The sequence below is a fragment of the Mya arenaria genome, chromosome 13, assembly GCF_026914265.1.
Source record: "Mya arenaria isolate MELC-2E11 chromosome 13, ASM2691426v1".
Classification (NCBI taxonomy): Eukaryota; Metazoa; Mollusca; class Bivalvia; order Myida; family Myidae; genus Mya; species Mya arenaria.
The window spans coordinates 48,416,062-48,440,333 of record NC_069134.1 but is presented as its reverse complement, the minus strand read 5'-3'; the positions used below and the strand labels follow the sequence as shown (position 1 = coordinate 48,440,333).

The 24,272-nt window shown below is 35.3% G+C and overlaps 1 protein-coding gene across 7 annotated transcripts; it reads left to right on the top strand.

Moving 5' to 3' along the window:
- The first annotated feature begins 674 nt into the window (after positions 1 to 674).
- LOC128213626 (uncharacterized) lies at positions 675 to 22,927 on the top strand. 7 transcript variants are annotated; one of them, XM_052919598.1, is made up of 7 exons: positions 966 to 1,059; positions 11,338 to 11,375; positions 13,494 to 13,619; positions 14,308 to 15,686; positions 15,996 to 16,147; positions 16,575 to 16,802; positions 20,073 to 22,927. In XM_052919598.1, the coding sequence occupies exons 3-7, from the start codon at positions 13,549 to 13,551 to the stop codon at positions 21,486 to 21,488; spliced, it is 3,246 nt and encodes a 1,081-aa protein (XP_052775558.1). In that variant the 5' UTR covers positions 966 to 1,059; positions 11,338 to 11,375; positions 13,494 to 13,548; the 3' UTR covers positions 21,489 to 22,927. The 7 variants fall into 7 exon arrangements, with proteins under 7 accessions (XP_052775560.1, XP_052775564.1, XP_052775561.1 ...); XM_052919599.1 differs by lacking the exon at positions 966 to 1,059 and adding an exon at positions 2,562 to 2,636; XM_052919600.1 differs by lacking the exons at positions 966 to 1,059; positions 13,494 to 13,619 and adding an exon at positions 675 to 767.
- Positions 22,928 to 24,272: the final 1,345 nt, after the last annotated feature.

Below are 24,272 nucleotides of genomic sequence, written 5' to 3'. Positions count from 1 at the left end.
GATATTTATCTAACATCTCCTTCTGTTTGTATTTTTTGAATTTGAAATAAAAAGCATCTCTTTGACTGATGAGTTCCAGAATGTTAGAATCTAACCATGGTTCACTTCTTTGTTTTAGTCTGACTTCCTTAACAGGAGCAACAGTGTTCAAAACTGACAGAAATGTTTCTTAAAAAGACAGCCATGAATCTTCTACAGTTTTTGCAATAAACATGTTTGACCAATCGCAAAGTTTAAGTTTGTGAATAAAATGATCTACATTGTAATGTTTCAAAGACCTTACAACAACATTCTTTAGTCCAAATAATTGTACGTTGGCGGATTTTTTTTTAGATTTTTGATATGGCAAATCCTTCACGTACAAATTGTTTAGTATCAAAAGTGGGTAGTTGTTCCGATCAGGATTCCGGGTTAAAGCATATAGAGTCTATAAAATATCATAAAAACAAGAAATATTACCAGATAATGTTATTTTATATTAGTTCCATACACAAAAAATAAATATCCAACTTATAATTATGAGTTTGACGGCTTTTTTTCATTTCATTCTGTCAAAACATAACGATATATACATGAAGGGCACCTGCAAGGCTTCAGGGCACAGTTTTAAATCGCTCGGAACATTTCGGCCATGGCCGAGTTGTTACGATTGTATAACGAGGTCTATCTCGAAGCTTTGGAGGAGGCCGAGTTATTACGATTGTATCGAGTTGTTCCCCTTCGCATAATTGTTTTCTGTGTCAGTCAACTTTCGTTTTATTGGAAAGGTAAACAACTTGTTTTAATGCATTAAATGCTTGTTTAGTGCAAAATTACATTTCACTTACATGGTAAAATATGAATATAACTCTTAATGATCAATTTCAACCATAAAATACTTCACTTAAAACAATTTCAATATTTTCAAAACACCCCCGTTTTCCTTTCTGTGTTTTACGCGTACAAAATACAGGCAAATGATCACTGAGACCTATCGGAAGAGTACCAGACTGAACAATCTTGTTTTGATGGCTACATAAAATGTGATCTAACACAGAAGAGGAGGACTCTGAGATTCTGGTAGGGTCATTTATGATCTGTTTTAGATTAAAGATATTAAGAACTTGTTCAAACCTTTTAAAAAGAGCTGATTTCTTTGCAAAAAAAACAAATGTTAAAATCACCAAGGATGTACCATTCTGTGTCAGATCTAACCATAGATAAAACATTTTCAAAAATATCAACAAAATCTGTTTGTTTAGGTGGTCTATAACATGACCCTATTAAAATAGGTTTGGTTTTTGGTAATAAAATATCAGCCCACACTGCTTCAAGATTGTCATTTTCTAGGTCCCGTCTTTCGGTGAACGCCAGATCTTCATTAACGTATAAGCATACTCCACCACCTTGTCTGTTCCGGTCCTTTCTGATCACATTGTATCCTTGAATTTGTATTTCCGAGTCCATAACTGAATTGTCCAGCCAGGTCTCTGAAAACGCTATGGCTGCAAATCTATATTTTGACATTAAATGTCTCACTTCTGGCAACTTTGGTAATAGAGATCGTATGTTGAAATGAATAAAATGAAGTCCTTTAAGTTCAAAGCAGTTAAAATTACTACAAGATTCAGCAAAACTATTGTCATGTAAATCTGGCAGAATTCTATCATGAATATCGTTTAAATCATCACAAAGATAAAAAGGTAATAATTTAAAAGTACATATCCGACAAGTGAAATAGAAAGATCCATTAGATTTGCATACGTTTGAGTAAAAAGAATCACTTATATAACCTGAGCATCTTATATGTGTCCGGATTTCACAAAAATCACAGTTGACAGCAGTTACACCTTTTCCACAAACCGAACAAGGAAATTTAGGTTGTCTCCCTTTTTTCATATTTGAAAATTTTCATATGAGATGCACAAGTTTGAGTAAAAAACCGGTCTCTAAAGTGTGTTAGAATGTATTGACCTATAGTTATTTGTTACCAGACATGACCTGTTATCAAAATTAAAGAAGAATTCTTTGAGACACATATTCTTAGATTCAAAAAGATTGGATTAAACATTTCACCCTGGGATCTACATGTACTTGACCAAATCAACCCATATTGGGCATTGGCCTACAATTTATATAAACATACTTGCTTAGTTTCATGAAGATAGGTATGCAGTTGGGATCTCAAAGTACAAGCTAAAAATTCGGCCCAAATACATAATATACATATAGTGACTAACTTATTTTTATCTAACATTTATAAACATTTGGTGAATGTGGCTAAAATGTTAATTGATACTGGTATAATATTATTGCTGTACATATACATAATCAATAGTCTCTGCCATACAGCAAAAGTCATGATATCCTTCAGTGAGCTTTCCTTTTGACTATCTATATACAGTAAATGTTGATGTGTCAGAGAAGTGTTGCCTAACTTTAAAGCATTTAAATAATGGTGGTGTGTAACCTTTACTTTTTGGCACATAAATTGAAACACCCTGTAACTTGGCGTAACTTCCGGGTGAAATCGAAAGTAGCAATTTCACAACAAGTTTGTTGTTGCACAATTGTTCTGTTGTATATGTATGTTGTTAACATTTCATTCCCGGACATTGTCAAGGAAAAGGAACACGCTTTGGACATTGTTTTTAACGGTAAAGTGATGGTGATTGTACTTTATTTAATTTGATAATCTGGTTATACAGTACCTGACAATTCAATAAAAAAAATTCAACGTTACCAGTAAGACTTGAGATTTTTGTAAAAGTCAATTTCCTTCTCTGTTCTGTAAACTATGCCGGTACACTTTTTTCGAGATATTCTCCTCATTTTTGATGATATCTGAATATATTATTGTATAGTATACTTCAGTTCTAATGTTAAAATAAAGGAAAATTAAGTGAAATTAATTAACTTTCAATTATTTTTCTTTTGCTCTGAATGATGTGTTTAAAAAGAGTCCAATTTCGGTTTTCCTTTTTTACAGACAGTTTCTAAAATAAAAGACAAAAACAGGAATCCTGTCCTGAAGCATTTTAATATAAATAAGTGTAAAAGTTTGATATTTGATCTTTTGTTGAGTACAGTTGGGCCAATATAAACACTGGCAATATCTAAGCCTAGTCCAAATAATTGTACGTTGACGTTTTTTTTTTACGATTTTTGATATGGCAAACTAAGAATCCCATATACCACTTCTATTATTTTAGACTATATGCACGCCTAGTCCATATAAACAGCCGCTTCAGAGTCTTTGACGATTTTTGAATTGGCAACTCTATGCATCCATATCCCACTTGTTGTTTTCCTAGCTAAGGATGACAGATCTCAGCGCTAAGTATATTGAGCGGAAAGATAACAGGCACCTGCTAATTGGTTTCAAAAATGCAATGCTTTATGACTGAAGTCGACCTAAATTAAACTAATTATTTGTGTTTCATAAAACTCATGAGTGTAAAAAGTAAAAGGTATTGGCTAAAATATTTAAAGGGTAACTTTTGTGTTATAATTTAACAGTGAAGTGTTAAGTATTGTGGAGTAACAGTTGAAGAATATATTTTACATTGGTACCGCTCAGTTGACTTGTGGCGTTTAGGGAACAAAATGAATATCCGAATTTTAAAAAGTTCACTAAACGCGCATTATTGTGGATATATGTACGCCTTTACATCTGGTCCAATCTTCATGAAACTTGAGAGATGAAAAATATATGCCTTGATGAAATATTTTATTAGTTTGAAACTGGGTAATGTGGGGTCAATAAAAATGTAACTAGTTCAAATCTAAATGCATCACTGTAAACAATATTATTTTATTTCAAACAAACTCCTATCTACTATCAAATGTTCATAAGAGTCCATTACTCTGCAGCTGTATTGCATGCTTCAGTTGGATTATTTCACCAACACTAGATTTCCATTCCATCTACTTGGCATAATCAGGGGGGGGGATATCAAATCAATGCTTTTGCTTGTTAATCTTGTATTAATTTCATGAGTTTTTCATATTTAATATGTTAATCACCATTTAAACATATGCATGTATACATTGTCATATTACGACATTCATATAGGCTGAAGTACATTGTTTGTTGCATGAAATCAATTGTGAAATTAGCTTTTTTTGATATTTTTTTTTTATTAAGTTGTGTGTACAAAAAATGGTGCTTTATGGAGAGCCAGCAGAAGTTCACTATAATTCTGTAAGCAGCTTGAAACTTTTGTTATTTAACTTCAAATAATCCTTACCTGATGAAAGTGTTGAAAATTAAAATACTTGGAAATACATAATTAGAATTACGACGACCATTTGCTATCAAGTATTAATTTATTAGACACCAAATGAACCTTAAAGTCCGCGAAGCTGTGTGGTAGTAGGTCATACTTAAAAAGATCGAAAATGATATTAATATAAAATTGTTAATTTTCATGTTATGAAATTACTACAGTTTTTTCACAATTCGTTTCCTACTAAATTACTATTCATGGGCATCACAACCTATTTATTGGCACCACAACGTTCAGAAAATCTAAAATTTGTAACGCGGCAACCTTTTGTCAATAAAAAAGCCACACATATGTAAAGAAAATGCTTAAACCTACGGTATGTAAACAATTCTCACGAAAATCCAGATTTTTACGTTGTCAACACTAACATCTAGCAAGTTATGCAAGTTCTAGACAATCAGATATTAAATTGTATTCAGAACTTTTACCTTTAGAACAACTCATGGCCATTCCTATGTGGAACTACATTCTCCAATTTTTTTAATTTACTCGTATAAACCTCTAAAAATGAAGAATAAGAAACCATACTTACTGTTTACATCCATATTCCACTCATTGGCACTATAACGGAAGACGTGTTGAAACATTTTCAACACATAACAAAATGTTATGGCTCCAATGATTACCCGCCGTGAAATAAGCATAGTACACTCAAATTAATTAAACAAAGCATGAATGCCATGATCACAATGACATTTTGCATCAAAGAGACAGGAATTTATTTGTACCTGCTAAACAGCAGCTTCGAAAAGACAGTTTCAAAGAGTTTTGTATGTGATAATGCCATTTTAATATTGTGAGCAGACTTTAAATAGATTCCTACCAGCACAAAATTGTACTGGCCTCGTGGTATCAGTATGAATTCTTCTCAGGTTTAGAATAGAATTAACCAATATAATATGTAACTAACATAGTTAATTACCGAAGATAATATAAAAAGGTTGAGAACAAGAAGTGAAATAATTGTAATCACTACATAGTCCAAACATAGTCAAATTGCCTGCTATTTTCAACATATTGAAGTGTACACTTAGCATCTTAACAATAGAGTATACATTAGAGGATTTCTCCAATTATAAAATTACTTTAATGGTACAACTTCGTGCTGGTAGGACTTAGCCTGTATACTTTAAATCTACCATTCAATTGGTTGATTAAAGAGAAACCAATGCAAACTGTAAATGTATGGATTCTTTTCGGCAGTATGAGCGTGCCTCTTTTGTAGTAAATTCCAAGGGATACATAGAATAATATGCCAACTGATGGTAACGGCTGGTTCTTGGATGTGTGAAGTCAATTGACAGGCTGTAGATTTTGCGTTTATTTAAAATTCACTAGATGGATTTGTGTGGAGTCAAAGCCGCGATCATTTAGTGCTTCAAATACTTGAAACACTATTAAAGTTAATGAGCAGACTGTAGTAAACATGTATGTATATCTATCAACATTCAGGTACCAAATAAAAGAAAAGCAGAAATGTTAGGGTACATTGGTACTTTTAGTTTAATATGCTATTGACGTCCTAACACTTAGACATCAGCAGGTCATTTCTATCTGATTGGAAGGAATGTCATTTAAATTTCATTTAAATTAGGTCTAAAATCCTTTTGAAACACAAACATTTACCCCCAAAAATGTTATAAGGAAACCTCAAAGTTACTAGAAATATTTAAATGAAATATAAATTATTTTTTTTGTGAAATGTGCTGTTTAGTCTAAATTTATTAAACGAAGTGATTACAGAAAGCAATATTTTCCCAAGTGACACACACTCACACTCGTGAAAGTAAAATTTTCTATAAACACCCATGAAATAAACCTTGATCTTTCATATCCTAAAATTTGAGAAGCAAATCGGTATAATTGGAGACGAAAAACAGCAAAACCTAATTTTGGTGGTCATAAAAAATCAACACGGAATAGTAAAGGTTAAGCAATTTGAGAAACAAAATCCTTAACAGCAGTGAAAATAACATAATATTTCACCAAACAGCATGAATGAAATGCTGTTTTTAATTATGAGTAAAGACATTGTTCATATGTCATATATGATCAGAAATAGCATTTCATTTCAAAAAGCCTGGTTGTTGTGGTAAATTTTGGAAGCACTCAGTTTGGCGACTCCAACCCTCACCCACTTGAACACAAGGGGAACATTTACTCCCAGTCATACTTATATGTTTATCATTATCAATATTACAATATTATTGTAACTCCAGTAATAAAGACCCTGTTAAGAGGCACAAGGGTAAGCCCAAACAGATTCTAAACAAGAGACACATAACAAGAGGCACAAGGGTAAGCCCGAACAGATTCTAAACAAGAGACACAAAACAAGAGGCACAAGGGTAAGCCCGAACATATTCTCAACAAGAGGCACATAACATGAGGCACAAGGGTAAGCCCGAACAGATTCTAAACAAGAGACACAAAACAAGAGGCACAAGGGTAAGCCCGAACAGATTTTCAACAAAAGACACATAACAGGAGGCACAAGGGTAAGCCCCAACAGTTTCTGAACAAGAGACACATATCAAGAAGCATAAGGGTAAGCCTGAACGGATTCTAAACAAGAGACACATTTCAAGAGGCACAAGGGTAAGCCCTAACAGATTCTAAACAAGAGACATATTTCAAGAGGCACATGGTTAAGCCCGAACAGATTCTAAACAAGAGGCACATTTCAAGAGGCACATGGGTAAGCCCGAACAGATTCTAAACAAGAGACACATTTCAAGAGGCACAATGGTAAGCCCGAACAGATTCTAAACAAGAGACACATTTTAAGAGGCACAAGGGTAAGCCCGAACAGATTCTAAACAAGAGACACATTTTAAGAGGCACAAGGGTAAGCCCGAACAGATTCTAAACAAGAGACACATATCAAGAGGCACAAGGGTAAGCCCGTACAGATTCTAAACAAGAGGAACATATCAAGAGGCACAAGGGTAAGCCCCAACAGATTCTAAACAAGAGGCACATGACATGAGGCACAAGGGTAAGCCCCAACAGATTCTGAATAAGAGGCACATAACATGAGGCACAAGGGTAAGCCCCAACAGATTCTGAACAAGAGGCACATAACATGAGGCACAAGGGTAAGCCCGAACAGATTCTAAACAAGAGGCACATAACATGAGGCACAAGGGCAAGCCCCAACAGATTCTGAACAAGAGGCACATAACATGAGGCACAAGGGTAAGCCCCAACAGATTCTCAACAAGAGACACATTACAAGAGGCACAAGGGTAAGCCCCAACAGATTCTCAACAAGAGACACATTACAAGAGGCACAAGGGTAAGCCCCAACAGATTCTAAACAAGAGACACATATCAAGAGGCACAAGGGTAAGCCCCAACAGATTCTAAACAAGAGGCACATATCAAGAGGCACAAGGGTAAGCCCCAACAGATTCTAAACAAGAGACACATAACATGAGGCACAAGGGTAAGCCCCAACAGATTCTGAACAAGAGACACATTACATGAGGCACAAGGGTAAGCCCGTACAGATTCTAAACAAGAGGAACATATCAAGAGGCACAAGGGTAAGCCCCAACAGATTCTAAACAAGAGGCACATGACATGAGGCACAAGGGTAAGCCCCAACAGATTCTGAATAAGAGGCACATAACATGAGGCACAAGGGTAAGCCCCAACAGATTCTGAACAAGAGGCACATAACATGAGGCACAAGGGTAAGCCCGAACAGATTCTAAACAAGAGGCACATAACATGAGGCACAAGGGCAAGCCCCAACAGATTCTGAATAAGAGGCACATAACATGAGGCACAAGGGTAAGCCCCAACAGATTCTCAACAAGAGACACATTACAAGAGGCACAAGGGTAAGCCCCAACAGATTCTCAACAAGAGACACATTTCAAGAGGCACAAGGGTAAGCCCCAACAGATTCTAAACAAGAGACACATATCAAGAGGCACAAGGGTAAGCCCCAACAGATTCTAAACAAGAGACACATATCAAGAGGCACAAGGGTAAGCCCCAACAGATTCTAAACAAGAGACACATAACATGAGGCACAAGGGTAAGCCCCAACAGATTCTGAACAAGAGACACATTACAAGAGGCACAAGGGTAAGCCCGAACAGATTCTGAACAAGAGACACATAACAGGAGGCACAAGGGTAAGCCCGAACAGATTCTGAACAAGAGACACATAACAGGAGGCACAAGGGTAAGCCCGAACAGATTCTGAACAAGAGACACATAACAAGAGGCACAAGGGTAAGCCTGAACAGATTCTAACCAAGAGACACATAACAAGAGGCACACGGGTAAGCCTGAAAATTCTTAACAATAGACACAAATCAAGAGGCCCAAGGATATGCCCGAACAGATTCTGAACAAGAGACACATAACAGGAGGCACAAGGGTAAGCCTGAACAGATTCTAAACAAGAGACACATAACAAGAGGCACACGGGTAAGCCCAAACAGATTCTAAACAAGAGACACATAACAATAGGCACATGGGTAAGCCCGAACAGATTCTAACCAAGAGATGCATAACAAGAGGCACATGGTTAAGCCCGAACAGATTCTAAACAAGAGACACATAACAAGAGGCACAAGGGTAAGCCCGAACAGATTCTAAACAAGAGACATATAACAAGAGGCACATAACATGAGGCACAAGGGTAAGCCCGAACAGATTCTAAACAAGAGACACATAACAAGAGGCACACGGATAAGCCCGAACAGATTCTAAACAAGAGACACACAACAATTTGACCAAGGCATGAAACTAACAAATGATAAATGCAAAATGCATCTGACCCATAAAAAGATTGGGTACTACTGGCCCAGTCACAATGAGAGACTAGACAACTTTCAATGGGTTACCACCGACTACCACTGGAAGTCACATGGACTTAGAGGGCATTCCTTCCACATGTATTGGGTGGTCTTTGTTTTATGTATGACTAAAGGGAGGGTTTTAATCAGGTTCATAAACCTACCTGCAATCAAACTGGCTATAGCTGGTCTTAGGAAGATCTTGAACAGTCCGGCGTATTTTGTTGTACTAGAAATTTTGACCTTGTCAAATTTGTACAAATTTATTAAAAGGGTTGTTCATTGTTTGAGCAATTAGTCATAATTTTCTTAGAATTATCCTTGGAGGTACATACATGTACATGTACTACAATACTAGTACATACTGGTTTGTTTTGTGGGCATCTGATTCTGGTTATACAACAATCATTTGTAGTCTTGGCCGAGGTTGATTATGCATTTAATCCCTCAAGCTATTATGATTATTCATGCTATCAGTCAACTTACAAGTCACACACCAATTTGGGACAGGTGTTATTGTGTGACTGCTTGGCTGACTTCCCAGACTAAAATCTGACTGGGACAAAACAGTCCTAGGTCACATGACTGACATGGCTGCGGGTAATTGCAGCTTGAATGTGACTAGGGCTTTCCACTTTGTTTTCCATTTAGTCCGTGTTTTCCATGTAAACAGGTTAATATACAATTTTCTGAAACAGTATCAGGTTATTTCAAACTATTAATGTTTTCTGAAACAGTTTTTTTTCCATAGCCATAACAATCGATACCATGTTTATCTAATACAAAGCACAGAGTATTTTTGAAGTCTTTCAAAAGCAGGAAGTTGTTTATAATTGCGTACATTGTTTAGCTCTGTCACATCCTGCTGAATACTTACCGGGAAATAATGTAACCACCAATAATTATACATGTATGTATTTTTTTTCACAGAGGAAACTTTATATGTGCGATTTTTTTGTATTAAAATGATTGTCTAAAGCAGCAAAATTATACAGATTGCTCGCCAGTTAGTGATGACCAAGTAAGAAATATTGGTACTGGTAAGGGACCACGTTTTCACCTTACCAGTTATTCGCCCATCCTGTTAAATCCTTGTTGAACAATTCCAGAATGTCTGTTTTTTATACATTCAATTTTTTGTGTCTAAATGAAGCTTTATATTAGGGAAACTAATAATTTTCTTTGAAAATGATCAATTTATCAGCAATATTTAAATCGCACAAAGTTGTGCCATACATGTGTTTCTTCCAGTGGGGGGTTATCGAATTTCTACCTCTCAAGAATGGACAATTTTTCACCTCAAAATACTTGTTTAAATATCGGAAAGTGTTATTTGATTGACAATAGACAGATAAAAAATATTTTATTGTCAATTTGTGCTTTTTTAAAATAATAACAATTTTCTATTAAGAGGGTGGATTATTTGGTACAGTACATCGTCATTTCAGTGGATTTTATTGAGTATGTTTGGCAGGTGAATCAATCCTTAAAATAACCTTACATTATAAATCTTATTATATAGATTGTTTAGATGAGGTGCCTTATTTTTACCTTGTGCAATTTCATTTGAACATATATTCAGTTTATTTTTCAAGTTAGTCACTGAAATCATCAATATCTGTGTGAAAAGAAGTCTTTAACCACCGTTTAATTTATTTGTTAAAGTAACTCTCTGAAGTTATTCAAAATCAATACATACACATGTAAAACAAACATAAATTTTGAGTGTCAAATCTTGAACAACTTACTAAATAATGCATTTATAGAAAATACTAAATACTGACAAGAAGATTGTAACAGTGTATTTAATAGTTGAAAACCAAAACGTATTAAATGATTGGTGAATGGTAAATTGGTGAATGCTAAAAGATTTTCAGTGATCAACTATAGTCTCATAAGGTAGAATTATAGTGTTCTGCACAATTCTTTCAAGTTAAACTCTGAATCCTTCATAAGAACCATTGTTTTCGGCATTTATTCATCCTTTCTGGTATATTTAAACAATTGTATTAATTGTGGTAAATCTTATTTGGTAGTAATAGTGCATCTTTAATGTAAGCGTTATTTTAAGATGTATCATTTCATATTTATTATAAAGTTATTGATCACTATCTGCTTATGGTAGGACTAGTGCTTGGTTAATAATTATCACAATCAATTGATCTTGTTTGCTTAAGGGAAAGGTTTTTATATAATTTATTCCATGTATAAGATTGTTTTGTTAATTAAGTTCTTTTCTCTTTTTTTTTCAGGTAGCGATTTTGTTGGTTTTACAGTTCTACTTTGAGAGGTTAGTTTTAATGCCCCCCTTCGAAGAAGAGGGGTTTATTGCTTTGCACATGTCGGTCGGTAGGTCGGTCCGTCGGTAGACCAAAGCTTGTCCAACTGATAACTCAACAATTCCTGGACGTATGGTCATCAAACTTGACCCGAAGGTTGGGCCTGACCAGTAGATGACCCCTATTGATTTTAGGGCTCATTGGGTCAAAGGTCAAGGTCACAGTGACCTTTAATGGTAAAATCATTTTAAAGCTTGTCCGAGTGATAACTCGACAATGCATATACCTATGGTCATCAAACTTGATATGGAAGTTGGGCCTGACCAGTAAATGACCCCTATTGTTTTGGGGGATCATCGGGCCAAAGGTCAAGGTCACAGTGACCTTTAATGGTAAAAGGTTGTCGAGTGTTAACTCGACAATGCTTGCACCCATGGCCCTCATACTTGACTTGGAGGTTGGACCTGATGAGTAGATGACCCCGATAGTTTTTGGGGGTCATTGGGCCAAAGGTCAAGGTCACAGTGACCTTGAATGGTAAAAGCTTGTCCGTGTGATAATTCAAAAATGCCTGCACCCATGGCCCTCAAACTTGACTTGGAGATTGGGCCTGACCAGTAGATGACCCCTATTGATTTTAGGGGTCAAAGGTCAAAATCACAGTGATCTTGAAAGCAAACTCAACAATTCCTGGACCTATGGTTATCAAACTTGACATGAAGGTTGGGCCTGACCAGTAGATGACCCCTTTTGACTTTGAAGTTCATCGGGCTAAGGTCAAGGTCACAGTAACCTTTAACGCAAAAGAAGTTAACAAATCTTCTCCCAGTGATATCTCAACAATGACTGAAGCTATGATCATCAAACTTGTCACAGAAGTTGGGCCTGACAAGGAAATGACACTTATTAATTTTAGGAGTCATTGGGTCAAAGGTCAAGTTCACAGTGACCTTGAATGCAAAAATCCATTCAATTGTCCATATAATCCTGACAACATGGCGCTCAGGGGGGGGGCATACTGTTTGACAAACATCTCTTGTTTGATTGATGTAACATGCTGAGTCTGGAAGTATTTCTTTCTTCATCATAGTTATAAGGTCCACATCAATTTTTAGCCAAAGGCCAGAAGAGCTTATGCGATGGTAATGTGTACGTAGTATGTGCATCCGTGTGGTCGTGCGATCGTGCGTCTGTAAACAATTGCTTGTGAACATGATACAGTCTTCAGTTTTGATTGTATCTCGATGAAACTTGTACAGTAATGAGATATCCATTAGAGCTGGGTTCCTTTCGAAAACCAGCCAGATCCGCCCATGCATGCCCAGATTATGGCCCTTGATAGTATAAAAAAATGCTATTGTGTAAACAATTGGTTGTGAACACGATACAGTCTTCAGTTTTTATTGTATCTCAATGAAACTTGTACAGTATCTAGATATCCATTAGAGCTCGGTTCCTTTCGAAAACCAGCCAGATCCGCCCATGAATGCCTAGATTATGGGCCATGAAAGTTTTAAAGAAATGCTCTCTATTTTTAGCCAGGTCTGCATGAGCGAATTCTATTTTTAGCCAAGTTTACATGTACATGTAAATTCAAGTCTAGAGTTAAGGGAGATAATTTGCAAGTCTAGGATTTTGAGAGACAATTTGCTTTTTGCTTCTGCAGCTGATTTTGTGAATTACTCTGCCTTGTTCTTGTTGAAAGCCCAAAGGCCATTTTTTAGCTTTAAGTTCTGTAGTTTGCGCCTTCATCTTAACAAAATTGGTTGTGAATGTTTAAGTTATGCACCTGGTGTCATTACTGGCCACACCCAGGGTTCACAGGTTTGGTAAACATAAATCTGGAAAGGTTTGAAAATCTTTTTGTGTGTTCGTGCATCCATCTCAGCACAATTGATTGTGAATGTTTGTTTAAATTGATCAATGTGGTCCTAGGATGCCCTTGACTTTGACCTTTTGATTAACTTTTTTTAACTTTTAAAACTACAGAAATTTTTACTATGAGTACAGTTTTGAAAGCATTTTTTGTTGTCAGATGACTTTTACTTGGCACATATTAAAATAGTTCATGGAACTAATCTGCTTACAATACTTTCTGGGCTCAGATGTTGAATGTGCTACATTTTCAGGTAAGCCAAACACAAAACATAAACCATATGTCTGTTGCCTTTTACCCATACATACATGCTCTGGATTGATATGACCACAAAAGCCATGCCAGTAGAGCATAAAAGGGCCTCTTGTTCATTCATAAGGTAACATATCAGATTTTCTCATGAAAGAAGAAAACAAATTGTGGCATACTAGATGTACTACCTGTATGTACCTGTATTCACCCAGTGGTCCCATCTTGAAAAAAACATGTTTCATTTTAAATAAGTTGCTATGTATATGCAAAATTAATGTGTCATTTAATTTTCTTTTTCATAAAAAGTTAATTCTTATGGATCAAACTAGACTTAAAAAGGAAGATATTTCTGTTGAGATTTTATAATGTGTACTTTCCATTTAAAAGGAATCACTCGCAGGTTTTATGTTTCTGCTTCGATTTTAACATGTGTACTTTCCATTTGAAAGGAATCACTCGCAGGTTTTATGTTTCTCTTCGATTTTAACATGTGTACTTTCCATTTAAAAGGAATCACTCGCAGGTTTTATGTTGGAAACCATTTTTTTTAACTTTGTTGGAATTGAGATACTATACTTACTTTTATGAAACAACACCATACAGCATCTGTCAAATACTCATTTGAACAGAATTTTGTAAATCAAAGCTGAAATAGGTTAATTTTCATTAAAGTTACTAAAGCTTTTTTGGCAAAATACAGCTTTCCTTTCATATTTTGGAATTATTACTAACAATGAGGGCTGTATTTTGAACTTTTGGTGAAAACAAGCTTTATGACCATATAAAACATGAACGAATTAAATTTGATGTTCCAGAGCCATGGCAGAGACTCAAGATATTAATGCAGACATTCCATTTATGGATGAGGATAGATATGATGGTTATGTGCTTGTAAAACGCCCTGAAGCATCGGCCGAGCCATTGAATAAGGCAGGCTTCAAAATCAATTCAGAGATAAAAGAAAAATGCTTTGAAAGCGCAACAACGGAAGTGGACAAAAACAAAAACAGAGAATGGAATCAAAATACAGCTGGTTGTATGCAGAATGACAATAGTCCGCAAACAGCTTCAGGTGGTTTTGAAGAGGAAATAAAGAATAAGAGTAAGGATAAAAAAATATCTGATGATAAAAGAAAGGAATCTGATGAAGATTGTGATAAGGAAGTTGGTCCATGTGATGTTAAGGTTATGATTCAAAGTACTTATGGTGATAAAGGTCAGGACACTGTAAATAAAAATCACAAAGATCATAAAAATCACAAAGATCATAAAGATGGAAATACAAGTGAAAAGATGGAAACTGAAATGAATCAATCTGTGGAGAAAATATCCCAACATACAGAAGTGCAAGCATATTCAAGTGAAAAGAAATATGATTCTGATAGTTATGACCAGAATAAACAGGAGCAAAATGAAGACCAAGCTAAGCATAAGAAATCAAGTTTAAAAAGAAAATCAGCGACTGGAGATGATTCTCCTGTCCAAGAAAGCAAAGAACCTGCAGCAGATTATGACTTTGCTAATGGAGAGAACACACAATCAACAGAAATAGCTTGTAGTAGTGGTCACAAAGTCAATGCTGAAGAAAAAAATGTGGCATATTCAAGTGAAGCAAATAAACCAATTAAGCATCAGCAAAACCCTTCAGCAAAAGATCATGATAAATCAGAGAAGGAAGAGATTAATCCTGTTGAAAGTGAGCAAGATGGGAGGTTAGGGAGAACATATATTGACAAAGGTTGCAATGTTGACACAGGTAAACATGAGAAAGAATGCAAAGAAAGCAGTAAGCAAGAAGCACGGAACAAACTACAAATGCTTGAACAGAAAAATAATGCTGCAGAAGGTTCCGATGGTGATGTTAAAAACAAACAAGATGCAGTAAGTTTGAAAACTACTGGAATGCATAAGAAATGTTTTTCTAGTTCAAAACAAGAAAAGGAAAGCAAAGCCAAAAAGTATACTTATCATTCAGATGAACCTTCAAAGAGTGGAAATTGGAACAGAGAAAAGGTGCATGAGCAAGATGAACCAGACGTTTATCCTTATTACAAAGCCATGGAGAAAGCCATGGAGAAATATGTGTACTTTTGGAAAAGGCGGGATATCTATAGTCAGTGGCACAAGTCGAAATTTTACGTCAATGGTCAAAAATTCACATGTGCTGAGCAGTACATGATGTATAAAAAAGCAGGTAATTTGATTTCATAAGATTAACTTTTGTGTACAAGAGCCTGTTCGAAACTGACATTATGGGAACACCAATGACAGGCAGTGTTGAAGGTGACCGCTCTTGAACTACACCATTTTAGATCCGATATTTATTAAAGTAAATGTTAGTCACACTGTTTATGGGCATAGCATCTTGCTGCATTGTAGACTTTTACTTGCCAAATGTCTTCTTATCTACTTATAAACAGCTCCTTTTCATGCATTAACTTCTTGAATGCACTTCTTTTAATGTTCTAATGCAAGTGAAGTGTTTATGTAATTTGTTTTTCAGAATTATTTGAAGATTTCAAATTAAGAAGTCGGATATTAAAGACGGATGATCCTCGTAAAATGAAAGCATTGGGAAGAAAAGTATCAAACTTTGATGAGAGGCTTTGGCGATCCCAGTGCCTTTATGTGGTTAAAGAAGGAAATAAGGAAAAGGTAGGGACTTCCCTTTAAATTAAATTATGTGCTGTGACAGAAGTCAACACATATAATTATGTGCAGTGAACGAAGTCAACACATATGATTATGTGCAGTGAACGAAGTCAACAAAAAAACATGAAATCTTTTTAAAAACAGAGGTAAAAAAGAAATACAAATTATTGAGGAGACAACATAGCATATGGCTTTTATTAAATAGTTATTTGAACATGGGTATGTTTTATTGGCTTTTTTTTTACAAAATTACATATGTTTTTAATTTCAATTAAAATGTTCGGCTAAAACAAACTATTTCCTAGCGATATTGTAAGAGTTTGTGTTTACATTCAAGATAAGCCATTGGTAAAGATGTTAATAATGCTTATTTAAAAAAATACTGTGATTTGTTTCAATTTTTTCATCAGCCATTTCACAACAATTTCAGTTTTCTCAAAACAAGGAAATGGAAAAAGAGCTATTTGACACTCATCCGAAGATTCTTGTTGAGGCGAGTCCATATGACCAAATCTGGGGTATCGGGCTGGATGTAGAATCCCCAGGGGCGTATGATGAAAGCAAGTGGGAGGGGCTGAATCTGCTCGGGTTCATTTTAACTGAAGTCAGAGATGAACTCATGTTCAAAGCTGGGAGGATTGAAGAAAATCAGAAAAAGGTGTTTGATTTTATAGTTTTACTGACATATTTGTTTTCCTGTGGACAAGTTATTGCAACATAACAATGTTTCTTATCATGCAACTAGTTCAGCTGGGTTAACACAAAGCATGTGAGTTTGGTTGGTGCTAACCCAGCTGAACTAGTTGTTTTTATCCAAGATATCAGATTTCCCAAACTCTACAGGACCAACCTCACGCCATCATGCGTGTCGGACAGCCTTGTTTGATTTCATAATGACTAAGTCAGAAGTAGAAGGAATTCAATTGTGTTTAAATTATAAATATCGTTAAAGCAATTGCCTTCTGCTTGTTGGTTTTGGACTGTCTGGTTTTTCTAGAAAAAAGTTTGGTTTTATAATTGATATTTTGGGGCAGTTTTTGAAATTGTTTAATGAATTTTAAATTTTGAATTATTTACTAGAAAACCGAAATTTCGAAAATTGAAAAGAAGTTCTAGTAGTGTAGCCCATATTTATATATATTGGAGTCACTCTGAGGTCGGTTTGTCAGTCGGTCCTTTGGTTTGTCGGTCGGTCCGTTGCAATTTACCTTGTCCGGAGCATCACTTAAAAACTACTCGATGGAATTGGATTAAACTTTATACAATGGTAGAGCATAATGAGAGGAAGTGCAGTGTAAAATAACCATAACTCTATTCTTGCTTATTACTGAGTTATTGCCCTTTGTTACTTTTTTTTGTCCAGAGTATAACTTGAAAAGTACTGGATGAAATTCATTGGAACATCATACAATGGTAAACCACAATGAGAGGAAGTGCAGTGTTCAAGAATTAAAACTCTGCTATAGCTAATTACTGAGTTATTGCCCTTTATTTGTTTTTTTGCTGTCAATTTTTTTCCAGACATTAACTTGCAAACTACTTGATGGAATTCATTAAAACTTAATACAATGGTAAAGCACAATGAGAGGAAGTGCAGTGCACAAGACAATAACTCTATTTCAGCTAATTACAGAGTTACTGCCCTTTGTTACTATTTTTCTTGTCCGGGGCATATTTTGAAAACTGTTGGATGGAATTTTATAAAACTTCATACAGTGATAGATCATAATGAGAAGGAGTGCAGTGTACAGGAACCGCACTTCTATTTCAGCTAATTACAGAGTTACTGCCCTTAGTTACTTTTTCTTGTCCGGAGCATAACTTGAAAACTATTGGATGGAATTTAATAAAACTTCATATAGTGATAGATCATAATGAGAGGGAGTGCAGTGTACAGAAACCGCAATTATATTTCAGCTAATTACAGAGTTACTGCCCTTTGTTACTTTTTCTTGTACGGAGCATACATGTCAGTTGAAATTTATTGGATGGAATTTAATATAACTTCATACAGTGATAGATCATAATGAGAGGGAGTGCAGTGTACAGGAACCCCAATTATATTTCAGCTAATTAGAGAGTTCCTGCCCTTTGTTACTTTTTCTTGTAGGGAGCATAACTTGAAAACTATTGCATGGAATGTAAAAAAACTTCACACAGTGATAGATCATAATGGGAGGAAGTGCAGTGTACAGGAATGGCAATTCTTTTTAAGCCAATTACAGAGTTATCGCCCTTTGTAATTTTTTCTTGTCCGGAGTATAACTTGAAAACTATTGGATGGAATTTAATAAAACTTCATACAGTGATAGATCATAATGAGAGGGAGTGCAGTGTACAGAAACCACAATTCTATTTCAGCTAATTACAGAGTTACTGCCCTTTGTTACTTTTTCTTGTACGGAGCATACATGTAAGTTGAAATTTATTGGATGGAATTTAATATAACTTCATACAGTTATAGATCATAATAAGAGGGAGTGCAGTGTACAGGAACCCCAATTATATTTCAGCTAATTAGAGAGTTCCTGCCCTTTGTTACTTTTTCTTGTAGGGAGCATAACTTGAAAACTATTGGATGGAATGTAAAAAAACTTCACACAGTGATAGATCATAATGGGAGGAAGTGCAGTGTACAGGAACGGCAATTCTTTTTAAGCCAATTACAGAGTTATTGCCCTTTGTTACTTTTTTCTTGTACAGAGTATAACTTTAAAACTATTGGATGGAATTTAATAAAACTTCATACAGTGATAGATCATGATGAAAGGGAGTGCAGTGTACAGGAACGGCAATTCTATTTCAGCCAATTACAGAGTTATTGCCCTTTGTTACCTTTTTCTTGTACGGAGCATAACTTGAAAACTCTTGGATGGAATTTAATAAAACTTCATACAGTGATAGATCATGATGAAAGGGAGTGCAGTGTACAGGAACCGCAATTATATTTCAGCTAATTACAGAGTTACTGCCCTTTGTTACTTTTTCTTGTCCGCAGGATAACTTGAAAACTACTGGATGGAATTTAATAAATCTTCATTCATACAGTGATAGATCATAATGAGAGGAAGTGTAGTGTACAGGAACTGCAATTCTATTTCTGCCAATTACAGAGTTATTGCCCTTTGTTACTTTTTTCTTGTTCAGAGCTTAACTTGAAAACTACTGGATGGAATTAAATAAAACTTTATACAATGGTACAGCACAATGAGAAGGAGTTCAGTGTACATGAATCACTACACTATTTTAGCAAATTACAGAGTTATTGCCTTTTTCTGTGTTTTTTTTTGTCAAACTTTTGTCCGGACAGTAACTTGAAAACAACTTGATGGAATAGCATAAAACTTCATACATGTACAATGATAAATCACAACAAGAGGCAGCGTTCGGGGGGTATTAATCACCTTCAGTGATAGCTCTAGTTTTTATAATTTTACCTCACATCTTGAATTCTCTGTTTATGTAACGTATTAAAGTACTGCTGGTAACAATTTGAACTGTCCCCCATGCATTGTTACCCACTGTTGCACTGTTATTGCTGACATCATTCACAGTACAATCATTTGAATTGGTCTGTATGGCTTTGTTTAAAAAAGGCAGACAAAATGACAATATTTTATTTTTGATCTTTTTAGAAGATATGTAAAACAATAATAATAGCCACTATTCAGATGGTTGATGTTTTGACTTTTTAACTGGCAAAGTGCAGCTATCAAATTAAAAGTTGAACTCCTGCAACTGTAGGGGTCAGTGCATTTCAGCAACCCATGGCTTACACTTGACCTCAGCTAAAGACTCGATCAACAGTATTCCCTTGGGTTGACAAGATGCACTTCCCTACACAAGGAAATCAATATGTAATGTAATTTCATTGCTGTATGACCTTTTAATGCATCCCACGTTCATATATCATGCTTTGACGTTACAGGTTTACCTAGAAGCGCTTAAGACAAAATACTGTGAACCACTGGAGCAAAACCTTGAGTATTTCAGCATTGTAGGAGATGACAAGACAGAAGAAAGAGAAGAGGCTTCAAGAAGTAAACCTGAAAGTGATGTCATACACAAAATGAACAATGACAACAATGGAGAAACTAAGATATCTGAAGCTGAACCAACAAAGAAAGAGATTGGGACATGGGAAAATAAGCCTGGAAGTGATTGCAAACATAACAAGAACAAAAACATCAAGAATGATGCATCTCAGAAATTTAAAGCTGAACCTACAGACAATATCTCCAAAAGATATTTGGAACCCGAAAATGATGATGAAAAACGTCATAACTATTTTGATGGCAATACAAAACCTCCAACTAGAGTATTCCCTGGAATTGCTGTTAGACAAGAAACACCTGAAAATTGGAATGAAGCAAAAGAAGTAAGAGAAATGTCAGATGTGCAAGGAAGGCAACAACAAAATAAACAAAGTAGCCAGATGACTACCAAGACCATAGGCCGTAGAACCTTCAATAATAGAAACGCGGAAAATCCTGAAAGTTTAGAGAAAGGACAGTTGAGTAAAAGTTTCCCTGGGGTGAAATCTGGAGGGAAAGTCTGTCTTGATCCTAAAGAGTTTCCACCTCTTACACATGATGTCAACAAGACCGAATTCCAAAGGAAAATTAGAAAAAAGAAAAAGAATGACGATGAAGTTAAAGAAAACAGGGAGGAGAAGGAATCAAAGATAAGTAAGCATGTTGTTGACATAAATGAGAGGTCTGAAGAAGTAACACATGTTGATCATACTGGCAAAGAGGTTTTTGATCAATTTGACGATGAAATGGATGGTATGGAATCATTTGTCCATGTAAAGGGTACAGAAGAAATGCAACAATTTGAAAAGCAAGACGAAAATGCTAAACCAGCTGAAAAGTGTGACATTAAAAAAAGGGAAGGTTTTAATACAGATAGTAAGAAAATGGTTAAAGAAGAGAAAGAAAAATCACATGATATAGATGCTGAAGGTTCATGTTGTGATGAACAAACTGAAATGGCTAGTGCATCTGGAGATGAGCAATCCAAGACTCTGCTGGCTGTTTTTCAATTTCAAGGAACCAGTCTTGTGCATTCACCAGCAGACCCTACAAAGGAATCCGTTTCTGAAGAACACCGTGCAGTCAGTGAGAGCTTGTTACCAGAGGAAGTGAAAGGACTGCACAATTGCAGAACATTGATTGAAGAGAGGAAAAGCAAAGACTCTGTGGAAGTCAAAACAAACAGTCCTGGAAAATTTACGAAGAAGAGCCATTCAGCTGGTCATCCTCCATCACCAACAAAACTAAAACCAAACTACAAGGGACAGTCGTATCATAAAAAAAGTGATAAAGAGTCTGACATCTTTTAGTTTCTATGTAGATTATATTTGACTACAGTACATGTACTATATAAGTTGGTCATCCAACCTATGCAGTTTTGTGATTTTCGTACCTAAAAAGCCTAAGACAAGTGATTGATACATTTATTTGGACATGCTGTCAGATAAAGAATGCAATTATGTTATTTGGCTTTTTTAGCTTGACTATTCGAAGAATAGGTGGGCTATACTACTCGCCCCAGCGTCGGCGTTGGCGTCCGGTTAAAGTTTTAGGGCAAGTTGGGATTTACACTTTATAAGTCCAATACCCTTCATTCAATTGACTTAATACTTCACACAGTTGTTCAGGGCCATCACATGATGAGGTTAGATAACTCCATATTATGCTTTACACTGATTATGGCCCTTGATTGACTATGGAACTAAGGTTAAAGTTTTAGGGCAGGTTGGGATATTTATTAATAACTTCTATACCCTTTGCTCAATTGACTTAATACTTCACACAGTTGTTCAGGACCACCACACAATGAGGTTACATAACTCCATATTATCCTTGTTGGGATTTTAATAAAAAAAACTTCTATACCGTTCATTCAATGCACTAAATAAAATTCAAAATTATTTACGACCATCTTACAACAAGAAACATAACTCAATTTTAACCCTAAATACAAATTATGGCCCTTGATTTTTTTGATTTTTTTTAATTTCCTTTGAAAGGCATATTTGTATTTGTAATATAATTCTTAATCACACTACAATTATGGGAAATCAAGTTATTTGAATGACTTGCGCCATTGTTCTGGCGGGCTGCTGGAAGGGTTAGCATCAAAGTCACCTTATGTATTGAATAATTTTAGTTAGGTTTGACATACATAAAGAGACCAAACTTGGTAATATGACATCGTTATTGTATTCACTTCTAAGTCAAAGCGGCGTAGTCGAGCGCGCTGACTTACGACAGCTCTTGTTCCATTAATCAATTACTAAATGATTTCTGCATTATTTGCAAATATTTGAATAATTATGATTATTTAAGAATGACGGTCTGTAAATTTGCTACTGATGGTGTGTCCTCATTCTTGTGATCATAAGTTTTTGCATGTTTATACATTTTTATTGTCTATTTTCAATATGTACATTAATCATTATATGCAAAGAAGATTGAATTGATACAGTTTGTCACGTAAGATGATTGTGTGCTATAAATAACTTATGTAACCATGTTTTTATTTTAGTTGTTGATATATATTCAGAATTTCATTCCAGTGACAAGCATTACTTCATGTATTGATATAATATATTTCTTACTTACAATTGATTTTAATAGCTGTTAATTCATTTTAAACTAATCATTTGATTTTTAAACTAATCATTTGATTTTAAAATATTCAACTAAACTTTTCTAACTAGTGTAATACTTATTTGTTATTGTTTGTTTATGTAGTCATAAAGTTTAATAGACAATACAGTATCTTGTTTTATGTAGTAGTGTGATATTCCGTTTTTAGATCTTCTTAGAAATGTTCGCACCAAGTTTGCTAAAAAATCAAGCTTTTAGGTTCGAGGTTATTGAGTTCATGGAGAAATCTAGAAGAATCGACATTTCAAATATTATATAGTGACTTGGGACAATATTTCTATAGTTCTATAATGACCTAAGTGTTGTGGTTCATATTCCGAGTCCCTCAATGATTGTAGTAGATTAGATGAGATCATTGTTTGTAAATACAAACTTAGCATTGGTAGCCTAGAACAGACTTAGTACAACATTCAAAGCAAAGACTGTTTTTGTTTAAAACTTTAAATAATTAATATGGAGACAAGTACAAATATTTTAATGATTCGATTTAACGAATGAAATTGGAGACCTAATATACATGTGCTCATTTAGAATGCCAAACGTTTAAAACACTTTATGGTTGTTCTAACTTTCACCATTGTGCCATTTTTAATTGGCCTGTCATGACCCATAATCGGCCAATATACATAACGACACAACCTCTCAACAAGTTTCATGGTGATTGGGTTGAAATTGCGCCTCAAGCGATTTTGTACAATTTCAAGAACTGCTGACCTACTGTTAATGTCGCCTGCATAATGTAGCAGACACATCTCGAAGTTACATTACCTGCGTAGAATGACAAAACATAGTGGCTACCCATTGCTTGGTGTCCATCGTCATTGTCGATGGTGTCACACGTTAATGTCCACGCTCTAACTGAAGCATTTATCATTAAACTTGTTTACAATGTTAACGAGCATAATAGCTAGACCAGGCTCAGTCAGCAGCTGGATGATTTAGATCGGTGTTTGGACTAGATGTCACTTATATGAATTCAAACCTGACCTTTCACAGGGAAACAGGCATTTTCATGCCAATATTCACGAATATTAGGCAGAAAATGTGACCGCTGGAGTGTTGACAAGCAAAATGCTGACAACGATCTATGTACGATGGGCAAGCCCAATTGTAAAATACAGTTTTTGAAAAATTGACGCGTGTGTAAGTTTTCTTAATGATATATGATGTAGTAAATTGACCGTAATACAATGCATGCATGATGTAGTTATTTACCTACTTTAACATTTACCATCAATCTGATCAAGTTTTTCGACATTTGATCTATCGTTATGCTATGGGGACCACATGTATGCATAGACACGTTGAAACCTACGTCACGTGTATCACCTTATGTGATAGTAATAGCCAGTCATGAGGTGGTAGCGTAGCAGAACTGCATTCTACTCCATGGAAGGGTATGATAATCCTTAACGTTCAACCCTGTATTACTTCAGTTATTTTCCCTGTTT